Source organism: Amia ocellicauda, chromosome 11, assembly GCF_036373705.1.
Source record: "Amia ocellicauda isolate fAmiCal2 chromosome 11, fAmiCal2.hap1, whole genome shotgun sequence".
NCBI lineage: Eukaryota > Metazoa > Chordata > Actinopteri > Amiiformes > Amiidae > Amia > Amia ocellicauda.
The window spans coordinates 20,696,796-20,708,992 of record NC_089860.1 but is presented as its reverse complement, the minus strand read 5'-3'; the positions used below and the strand labels follow the sequence as shown (position 1 = coordinate 20,708,992).

Genomic DNA, 12,197 nt, shown 5'->3' with positions numbered 1-12,197 from the left:
AGTGTGTTATGACATCCAACCCATTGGATACTTCAACTATCAATTATTTACATGAGCAATTCATGTTTAAATATATTTCACCTATAAACCTAAAATGATGCAAGCATGTAGAAACATATATCTCTAAATTAACTTGCTAGGTAATATATTCTATTATAAAAGTTGCTGCTCTGGTGTATCCTTTAACCCAATCAACTACAAGAAGCGTTCTGGTTTCTTACTCCTGAATTCACTTCTAAACTGGATGGACAGCAATGTTGACCCACGATGCCATAGATGACAGAAAAGACAAAACCTGATTACTTTCAGGGGTCAAAAGGCAAACCAACGGGTCACACTGCACCCATACCCATACTAAAAAACAAACAAAGTGGGCTTCCTTTTAACATTAGATAGAAACATGGCAGGGAAGAAGAACTCGATACTTTTCAAAGCCACAGCACTTTATTTTCAGCATCACCTGTAATTTCTGATGGATTACTTTATTAAACTGCCAACCAAGACAAATACACTTTTCAATCATAGATTTGTTGCCAGACCAAACTAACAAACAAAGAACAAGAACCCATGATTTACAGCAGCCATGCAAGCTGTGTCTTTCATGCAATCATGTGGAGTTTTCTGGGTGTCACCGGTCTTGCTTTGATCCCACTGTCGGCAACGGTAGTCCCTCCCCTGTGTAAGAAGTTACAAAGTTATCAGAAAACCACAAACAAAAAGCCTATCTTAGGTTGCATGGAATTTTGTTCATATAACAATACATCGTCCACTACAATAGCTTATATATGCTCTATAGTTTACAGTAGTAAAAACACATCTTTGCAAAGAAGTAGCATTCCCTGTGCTATAAACTGACGAGAATACAAGGATTTGTTTTCATAAATATATTATAAATAAAACTCAGTCTCAACTAAAGCTTGTGTACTTCCTTTATTTTGCTCTTAAGCAGACGATTTAAGGTTGGTTGAGAAAACTGCATTTTAAATACGCTTTGAATTCCAAGGCAGGATGGCAGGCTCCAAGCATAATGACTTTCAGCACTGGTAAAAACACTTGTCATGTTTTTGTAAATATTCTGGCGGTGCAGTGGGAACGAAGGGATGCAGCTTCAAAAGTAAAGGTAGACAAGTAAACACAAGGCAATTAGTTTGTGTCCCTATGGGGAAGGTGCAACAGGTGTAGCATGATGAAAAAAAGTCACTGTTCAGACAGAGAAACCTTGATCTGAGTATCATGTAGCCACAGAGCAGCCATCATATAGTATCAATGCTTCGTTTAATCCCACTATGATGCTTTGTGAGCTCCTATCGATTTTCATTCCACATTTGTTTTCAGTGTAAATTATTCATGCCAATTTTTTCCATCATCATTTGTAAAGGCAAATTTTGTGTAAAAATCAATTGTGTGAGTACTGTAGATGGCTTGTTTGGTCTCCCTTGCTTTCATCTCTCTGTAGCATGGCCCTAGGGAGAAAGATGGGGATATTAGGGCAAAAGAAATAGAAAATCAATGCATGATAGCTATTCATAACGCACACAGTAGCAAGGGGCTTGTCTAAGTGTGTGTGTTGTTGTATGTTAAATGGGATTCTGTGTCAGTTTGAACCATACAAATCTTTTAGTTTCCGAGATACCCAGGGAATCCGGCACACGAAGCCTTCCTTTAATTCGCTATAGATACAAACGGGCCATGGAGATATGACAGCTTGAAAACAATGCATGTACTTTGCTCTGCACATGGAATACAACATCATTCGTTTCCAATTCTTATAATCCCTCCCGTAAATGCATGTCTGGAAGAGAAACGACGACAACATCAACCATAGCATTTACTATTACATTATCTTCGCCTTAAGATCACAAGAGTAGATGTTACTGTTTTGTTGTCTTAATGCTATATGTTTATATATCAATTAACAAGTGGTAAGCTTTTCATAATAAAATTGGAATCTACTTCAAAAGGGAATAATTCATAAACAGTTCTGTTTCTGCTGCAAGATATGTTGAACATAATCATAATCACGTTGGGGTGGGGGGGTTGTTCTGTAGTAATTGTAAGATATCCCAGAGAAAATGTACATATGCATTAAACAGATCTATAATGTGCTGGACACCTAGTAATTGCAGTGTGCTGTATAGAATATAATATTGACTTGCTATCACTCCATGTCTTTTTTAGGTTTAACTGTGAACATAGTGATACCGGCTGACACACACACACACACGCCATCTTTATAAACTTAGCATGGCATAACCTAATACATAATTAGCTCATGAGGAATTCAAATCCATTTATTTAAAAACAATTAAAAAAAAAGTCACCTGTAAAAATCGAATAAGATTTGAATACTCTTTCCTCCTCAGTTCACATTAAAGCACTTCCCAGAGCAAGAGAGAATTGTGAAGTGCAAGAATGTTGATCTGTTACCGGAAGACATGGTTTTGCTGAAGAGACATGCTTGGTTTTAATGATCCCTTTAAAGAATAGTGGTGCATGGATATTCGGGGGGGGGAATGAACACAAACACCCATACTTGATTACTCATTTACCCTAATACTTTAAGGTTTGACCAATGTGTTTAATAGTAAACAAACAAATGGAAGAACGAATAGCAGTTTCTGTACTTAGGTCTGGAGGGATGAGAGAGAGAGAGAGAGAGAGAGTTTTCATAAATGTTTTACAGCTGCCTTGTATTGTTGCTACCAGATAACTATACAAATAAATTAATTATTGATTTGCTGTAATAAAGAGCCTTTTACAATTGTCCTATTCTCTCAGAAAGGTGGCTTCATATTGTCTAAACGCAGCAACGTGTTCTTCCTTTACCCTCTTCCATATGTTGCTATGTTCAGTTCTTCACACCGTGTGATGTAGTCACTTCATTCTTTTCAGTTCATATTTGTGTTTTGTTTCATGCAAACATTGCATTCCTGACAAGGGCTTCAAACAATTAATTTTCAGATAATTACAATAACCATCAAATGACTGCATCAGCAAAGGTACATTTAATGGAAGAATCTTTTTACATGAAAAATGTTAGGTACTGGAGAAATATCTTCATGGATGATTTTTTGAGGTCATAGTGAACTCATTAAGGGTGCAGTTTAAGCCCAGTAGCGCCACGACTGACGCACCTGAGTGAACCCAGGTCCTGTGTGTGATATGAAGGCCGGAGCTGATACGGCTGAATTCCCCACAAATGCACTAGTAATCAACCTGCATTACGGAATATATTTCTGTTAATTTTCGGATTTAATTTTCTCTCACGTATAGTTTCCCATTTAATTACCAGAAAAGTGACAACAAACATGAATATTTTCAGATTTAAGACAAGGGTAATGGAGCTTCAAATAGTTAATTGATCTGAGACCTGCAAAGATTAGATCCCACTGAAGGGATATAGGCCTACAATTAGGCTAGTTCAGTTTTCAGGAGAAATTAAGACTTAATAAAAACCACGCTTCTTATAGAGGTGATTTATGGTGGCTGGAATCGAAAGACATTTGGGAAGCAATGGAAATGGTCAGAGAGCGCAGGTCATTTCGGTGCTGTTAAAAGCTTAACCATACGACAAGGAGTATATATATATATATATATATATATATATAAACAGCCAGATAAACAGTATATATTAAAATTAAGGAAACGAACGAGTGAGTTTGTTTTCGTGAATAAATACAAGCACATTTAAATACTTATAGGATACCGTTATCTATTTATCTTCCAATATACACTGCTCTCTAAGGAAAATAGAATCAACACTTGTACTCCAACTAACTCAAATACATACATACATACATACATACATACATACATACATACATACATACATACATACATACACAGTTGTTTCCCAGTAACAGTTTAATTATAAATAGATGGAGGTTCAAGTTTTTGAAATGGCCCATGTGAAATACTAACATCATACAATCATGAAAACATAACTTTGTTTTAAAACTCACATTGCATGCCATAGCTGTGAATTATTGGGTGCACGGTGAGGTTTGCCGCCTGTGAACTGGTACTAACGTACCAACGTACTAACGATTAAAATACTGTGAATTATTTAAATTATCCATTAATATATCATGTAAGCTGTGTGTGTCTCCCTTTTCGGTATGTGCTGTGTATGAAGTTTAGATTTTAGCAGCTTTCTGTACACTTTCTGTGGGTCTCTCAGGAAAGCCATGACATTGTATTGTATGCCTTTAAGATATTGCATTGTGTTGTTGTACAGGTATGTGGCATCATGTCAGAATCACGAATAAAAGAGAAGTTATCCTGATAGTTCCTATAAACTGTATGTGTCCCGCCCTGGGTTGCTGCATTGATCTTTCTGATTTGTGTTGATAAGAGATGATGGATTCAAAAACAGAGATGTTACCTCCTGTGGGTTGATGTATTGCAATAGGAGGGATTGAAAATGAAAAGCACTTTAAAAAGAGCACCAGAGCTGTAGAAACTACGCCTTTGGCTCAAATTAAACGAAGAGAAATTGAATATCTTTTAGCTTCTGTCAATAACAGGGTTGTTATTATTAATAGTAGTCAAACTATCAATAATTATAATAATATTTCGTTTTTTAATTAATACCATAACATTTGCATAATAAACACATTTAGATGAATGTGCAGAAACACGCAAAATAGCATATAATGCAATCCCGACCGTCTGAGAAAAAAAAAGGAAAGGAATAATATATGTATATAGTATATGATTTACTTATACGTGGCATAAATTGAAAAAAAAAATGTTATCACTTTTAATGACAAATCTCAATACGTTCGATCACACAAAACGTTTTTTATAATTTCGCAGCTGCAAAGTTTAAGCATCTGATAAAATACTTCAGCTATGACAAATGTAAATGTAAACTCATAACAATTACATATATTTGTATCTCCTTTTAATTTATTATTCTTATTTATTCATTTATTATTATTATCATCATCATCATCATCATCATTCTTGTTCTTTAATTTATGTTACCTTCGATAAAGATAAACGTAACAGCAAATTCATAGAAAGTGAATTGCCAGTTAACCGGGGATGAGGTGATAATAAAAGCAAATGAATAAACAGAAGCTAAATAATGCCATCCTTACCTGGGATAAAGGGCCGCTTCCCTCCACTGGGATCCTAATGGGCCCTCGCACTGAAGTCTCTTATGCAGTCTGAACTGCTTTCTGCCCTGTTTTATACCACTACAGCCAATTAATATTGCATTACCCCTTATTTTAAAATGTCAAAACCCACAATATAATGTAATGGCATAAGGACATCCATTATTAAAGGACGTTTGATTATGGAAAAAAATCGTTGGTGCTGATTAAAAAGACTGATAAATGAGGCGCAAAGGTAGGAGCTGCGAGATCTGAAAAAATCCGGAGAGCTGAAGCATAAAAAACTTGATAGCCTTTTTTTTTTTTATTGAAAATGTGAACTTCGTGACTGACAGTCATTGAAACTCTTTCGTAAAATATTCAGAAAATACTTGTACTCTGGTCATTCATATTTAATGGCGACGGTGCTTTAGGGATTCATAAATAAAATAGCCCTGGTTCTCTTTAAAACACACAGGCCTGGCATTACAATGGTTTTGGCGGCTCTCGGTTTCACTCTGCATGATTTATGTCCAAATCTGCTGGAAAGTATTTTTTTTCGGGACCATGGCGCTGTGAACAAACATTCAGCAGCATTCATGCCATATCTTGTGGACAGATGGACAAATACATAGACAGACAGGCAGAGAGATGGACACAGATAGATAGATAGATTTACACAAAAACGAAGGATGTCAAACTTTAACACCCGTTATAATGTTATTTCTCATAATTATATCTCATTCTCATTTTATTTTCTGATTGGCTGTGAACCTCCCAATGCTGGGCTCATTTTTACGAATTGATGAATGTTTAATTTATTAGAGAAGGGAAAAAAATGTGTCACAAAACTATTCAAAATGTTATTTATTTCAATCATAACACAAACAAACAAACAAACAAACAAACAAAAACGACACCAGATAGATAGATCAAAAAGATAGATAGACAGACCTGAGTAGATCATGCATTTAAGGGGATTCAAAACGGACAGAGTGGCAACTATGTTTAATAGTAAATGTAATGCAAGTCATGGAAAGAATTTCAGAAACCCATTTTAAAAATAATAGAGAATTTATTTTATTAACATTAGGCAAAGACGAAAAAACACTTGGTCAAGAAAAAAGTAAAGTGAGAAAGAGACATGATTCATGTAGAACAGGACTTTGACTACCTTGTGCTTTTAAAAGTTATAATTTGCTTGTATACACCCACATACAAGAAATGACAGGGTACTTTAGAATAAATAAATTAATTAATTAATACATAAATAAGTCGTTTACCTACTACTGAGATACTATTTCCACCTCTCTCACTAACAGTTATATATCAGTAAAACTCACAGTGATATATATTATTATTACTGTTAATATTATTTTTATTCAAAGAGACACAGTGCATGGTTGTGCTATTCAGTTGTGGGGAAAAAGGTGATTTTAATTTATTCTATGTACCTAAAAACCTAGGTACACTTTGAAACAAAAATATATGAATATTTATATATTTATATATAAACATCTGTGATCCAAAGAATGAAACATTAACATTTTCCAACAAACAATATTCTCTAGCAGCCTACCCAAGCTAACACAAAATGTTATAACAACAGTGCAGTAAGGTTGAAGGTTGGTTGGGGCCAATGCAACGCTGTAAAAACGTCAGAAATGTTAACTCCTAAAGAAATGTTGTGGCAATGTTGTTAAAACCACAATTGGTCATTGATCATAAACATTTTTTGTACATTTTTGAAATGTTATAACGTTATGTGACACCGTTTTCTGGACGTAATCACGAACATACATGTACATACATGTTTCTGCAACCCTTTGAACGAACGTAACAGTAACCAAACTGCAACGTTTTGATAACTTTGCTAAAACATAATTTTGCTAGCTGGGACCTCTGTATTGTCAATTTTGGAACCGATAATGGAGCTCCATGTAGTGCTAAATAATGGCTTCATTTTAATAGAACAAAATATGCTGTGGCATACAATCATGCGAAATAACTGTAAATAATAACCTCTGAAACGTAGTTGTAATTAATTTTTATAACTTAAAAATACAAATTGATTGATTTTATTTCATTTTACACTGCACATGTTTTAAATATATATTTAGGCTAGTTAATTGTGTGCAACGGTTCTCTTCCAGACCTTTTAAATCGGGGACTATTTTCTGTATTGTTTTCTGGTAACTTCTGGTATTTTCATGACATCTGTCATAGTCGCACTGTTGTCGTTAGCAGTCGTAGGAGCACTAGAAACATGTTATTGCAGAATGAGAACAAGACAATTCATCAGGTACATCGAAGCAACAAACCTCCTCAAAGTGACAAGCGATTCACCTTTAGTGCACGATACATGTTTTTTTTTTTTTTTGTGTTTGTTTTTTTGTTTTTTACAAATGAAGTCAAACTTTTCAACTGGTGTGGTACTTTAGAAAAAGTGAGCGAGGCAAAAAAAAGTCCGTCCATGGCTTGTAGTTGCGCTAGTCCTCACGAAGACATGGATAGATGGATCCCTGCGATATTCTCAATAAAATATAAAGTCACACTGATTAATGTACCGCCGAGTATTTCATCCTTTTTTGCTTTTGTCTCTGATTGCAAAACCAGACTCGAACCACGTTCTTTTTAAGGTCCAGCTTCTCTGCGATGGCAGCGATTTTCTCCGACGAGGGCCGGGGCTGGATGGCAAAGTACGCCTCCAAGGAGCGCTTCTCTGGGGCGGCGATGGACGTGCGTTTGCGCTTCCTCTCGTTGCCGTTGAAGAGGTCGGGCTTGCTGTTCTTCTCCCGGTACGCCGCCTCTGCTTCTTCCAGCCAGGCTTGCAGCACCGGTTTGAGGGCAATCATGTTGTTGTGGGACAAGGTCAACGACTCAAACCTGCAGATGGTACTCTGGCTCAGAGACCCCACCCCGGGGATCTTGAGGTTGGCCAGAGCAGATCCCACATCAGCCTGGGTCACCCCGAGCTTGATCCGCCTTTGCTTGAATCGCTCGGCGAACGCCTCCAGCTCCCGAGGATCGGACTCCACGTCGTTGATGCAGGTCATCCCATTGTGAGCGGACAGGGAATGGGGGTGTCCCATCCCCATGGCTTGGTGGAGATGACCCATGGTCTGTAGATGGTGCTGGTGGACCTGAGCGGACATGACAGATGGATCGGGTGCCCCCATCCCACTGACTGTCAGGCTCGGCGAGATGTGGTCGAGAAGGTCCCCGTCCAAACTCTGATGGACGTGGTGGTGAGAGGTCAGGGTGGACGGGTGAGAGATGGGCACTGTGGAAGAGGTAGAGGTGCAGGGGACACTGCTCATGGTATGGTAGGTCACGTCTGGCTTGAAAGGATGGCTCTTGCCGTGGGAGACAATGTCAACAGCCGCCAGAGCTTCGGCGCGGGCAAGCAGACTCTCATCAAAGCCTCCGAATATATTGCCCTGGAGCTGCAAGCAAGGATGCGCATATTGGAGTCAGTGGGGAATTCTGTCAACTCAGGATTAAAAAACATTTTCAAGCACAGAGAGAAGCCTCCTCAAAGCCCAGGTCATAAAAATTAATATGAAGGCAGAAGCTTTGCTTGAATAGACATGTGGATGAGAGAGAGAGAGAGAGAGAGAGAGAGAGAGAGAGAGAGAGAGAGAGAGAGGGGGGGGAGAGAAGAGGTACTGAGCTATCTGATTGTTCCGGCAACATGAAAAAAACATTAAGCTAGTGCCTGTCAAAAAAAATTGTGCCTTAAAGCAGTAATTATGCAGATTTACATACCTGTGGGGTTGGAAGGCAAACTCTGCGCATAGCCTCTGAACTTGAGTGCAGGCTGGAGTATTTTGGTTCCTGTAACACAGGGTGCATAGAGAAAGGCTGCTTGCTGTTCATGGTCATCATCTTTGTAGCACACCTTGCAGGTAGGCAGCCCTGACATAGAGGCTGGGTCGACTCTCTGGCTTGCTCCTGTCAGTGTGAGCTATTTCCAATGACAGAGCCTCTCTCTATACATCTCTCTCCACCTGCTTCTTTACTCATCTTACAAGCTGCATGCCAGGAATAGGACCGGCAGCTGTGCGCAAGCGTGTTGCATGCAAGAAGCCCAGGAAATTAGCCGGAGGAGCCAAAACCATTTAGCTTCAAACATTTTTGTATGACCTGGCTATTTTATGGAGGCCGTTGATGCACAGTGCGTTAATTACAAAAAAAGAAAAGAAAAGAAAAAAAACATTAAGTGCCAATCTTGGATGCACCATGAGGTCGAGTTGGGTGATGTTAGTTTTAAAGGAAATCGTATATACTGTATATTTTACATGTAGCCTATTTCCACATGAACTGAAAAATTTAAAGCAAATATTTATTTTTAAATGTTATTGTTTTTTTTTTTTTTTGAGTATATCAACCTGATAAATGCTGCCTTAAACTCCACATTTAATTATTAGATTGTGCGGGTACACATTTCTTTCCTATTTTCAAATACTCTATCTCCTGTTTCTAAAAAAATGGCAAATAAAAATGTATCTAAGTAATTCTGTTCCATTAACGTATTATAATACAACCAATATATCATTCAATTTACTATGGAAGTGAATTCATAAAGTTGAGTAACTTAGCGCCATGCCTGTGATATCTTACTCTCTACAAGTTTCCAGTAACACAGAAGACTTTTCAATTCCTTATCTTTAAATGAGTTGTTCCTGAAGTGATCAAAGCCTATACATCTTTACCTGATCCCAGTGCACTTTACTGCTTAAGCTCACAGTGATTAAGATAATGTCCCCTAATTCAATTCAACATGAAATATTAATGAAATTAATGGGTATCTGTTAGAGTACAAATCTGGCAGTAGACGCAAACAAACACAACACCCCCCTCCCAAACAACCAGACTGCAAAGTGACTGTATTAATGTTGAGAAGGGAAGGAAGGGGGACATGGGTCACTGTTACTTTCATTTAAAGTGCCAATGGAAAATCATGCACTGTATTTATTGTTCTTTTGTTCAATGACAAAGCCTTTGAGGAAGCAATCCACGATACTCTTGTTAAGAATACATGTCAAACTTAATTAAAAAAAGGAAACACAGAAAATAAAACTTTTGTGACTCGCATTGACACTGAGCACAAGACCAGCTTCAGCACCTTGGAGAGCTCGCAGCCAGATCAAGCGTGGGACCCCCAGATAAGTCACGCCGTCCTCAGATAATCGTTTCTGTCATTTTTCTAAGGTCCTGATGCATCAAGATGTTTTTATAAGATCCCCAGCGATGGCGAGGCTACGAAAAAAGTGCAGGAACTGTGGAAGATAGCTTGCATGCCATCATTTTGCATGAAGCCCAGGATTTGCACAAATGGAAGTGAAACATGAGTGAATCCTTGAAAGAATGCGCCTCAGTCACATCAAGGGGAGAAATCACCGTCTTGTTGCATATCTACATGCTCTGATTTATTATAAAACATTTAAAGCAAATCATTTATATTTCACAGGGCCTAAATAGCAACATCAAAGTTTTATCTAAAGTGGCACTATATTTATAGCCCGCCCTTGTCTAGGAGAGGTAATTAATTGATGTATAAATTGTATTACCTTTCCCCTTAATTATTTAGCGTCTTTCGTGTGCTTTCGGGCTTTTGAAATGACTGAACCTAGGAGGTGAAGTATCTGTAATTAATATATAATTTAATATAGATTTTTAATTGATAGCTTCAGCAGAAGAAGCTGTCAGAAAATGATAAGATATATCGGCACAGTGAGAACCTTTATAAGAACGGCGATCGGAGTCATTCAGTTGTATTTACTATAAATATATAGTATAGTATAGTATATATAGTATAATTTTTATCATTCTTAAATGATTATCCTTGTAAATGTTCAATCTGTATCCTGTATAATTTATTTGTACTTTTACCTTTGGTTATTTGCTGTAAATGCGTTGGCAATACTTGTCTAACCTTGTCATGTCAATAAGGCTCTTTTGAATTGAATTGAATTGAACGGTTTTTTTTATAATTATTATTGTTGTTCGCAAAAATGTATGATTGAGTTTCACTTTAATTAAGATCATGCAATATTGATGCCTCTTGGCCACGTGTATTGAGGTGACACCTCCCAAGCGGCAGAAGGGGGGGTCTGTGGCCAAACAATGACAAGGAGCCCATATGGGTTGCCACGACTATCTATCAGCTGAGTGAAAGGTGTCATTGCAATGGCCTGGCTCGTTGATTCAAATAGCCATCAATAATACATTATAGCTCTGAAAAGCCTGATAAAAATTCAGTGGTGGCTTATATCAAGAGAAATTAAATAAATGACTTCCATGGGGGGGGAAAGGACAACGAATACAATAGATTTCTCCTGCTGCTCATTATAATATTTTTTCCCCAATAAAGGAAATATATGTATAATGCAGGATGTGAAGAGAAACTTTATTAGACGCGATGTGATTTAATCAAAATCTACAGGGTGTGACTAGGGTTAAATGATCAATTTACTTATACTTATATATATATATATATATATATATATATATATATATATATATATATATATATCCATTGGAGTCCAGAAAAGAAGAACCAGGTATGACATAGCTGTTCCATGGCTCAATCTGATCCAGCCAGGGTTTCGTCTTACCCAGACAGTAAATAATGCATCGGGTATTTGGAAGGCATCCGTTACCTTGTCCTATTTTCTTATTCATTAAGGAGATTAAACAGCACACTTGAACTGAGTAGAAAACTGTTGCCGAGAAACAGGTTATCCAGAAGACTAAATATCCTTTATTTTCTGAAGTTCAGAAAGTCGGATCTACTTAGACATTGATGTGTGGTTCATTTGTCCACAGGATTGTGAAAACGTTTCTCTCTCTCTCTCTCTCTCTCTCTCTCTCTCTCTCTCTCTCTCTCTCTCTCTCTCTCTCTCTCTCTCTCTCTCTCTCTCTCTCTCTCTCTCTCATCTATTCGCAGATAGTCCATTATTATTTTATTCTTTCCAAATTCGGAGTTCTATATTGATTATTTTCACAACTGTGTGAGCAACAAATCAGACATCAGGGCTTCAGAAAATAGACAATGTACAAATAAATATGTTACATTTACAAGCATTGTGT

At 37.3% G+C, this 12,197-nt stretch overlaps 1 protein-coding gene across 1 annotated transcript; it reads right to left on the bottom strand.

The window, feature by feature from the left end:
- Positions 1–6,157: 6,157 nt before the first annotated feature.
- Positions 6,158–9,057, bottom strand: pou4f3 (POU class 4 homeobox 3). The gene is made up of 2 exons (XM_066716867.1): positions 8,871–9,057; positions 6,158–8,548 (listed from the first exon to the last, which is right to left on the bottom strand). The coding sequence occupies exons 1-2, from the start codon at positions 8,988–8,990 to the stop codon at positions 7,661–7,663; spliced, it is 1,008 nt and encodes a 335-aa protein (XP_066572964.1). The 5' UTR covers positions 8,991–9,057; the 3' UTR covers positions 6,158–7,660.
- Between the last annotated feature and the right edge of the window lie 3,140 nt (positions 9,058–12,197).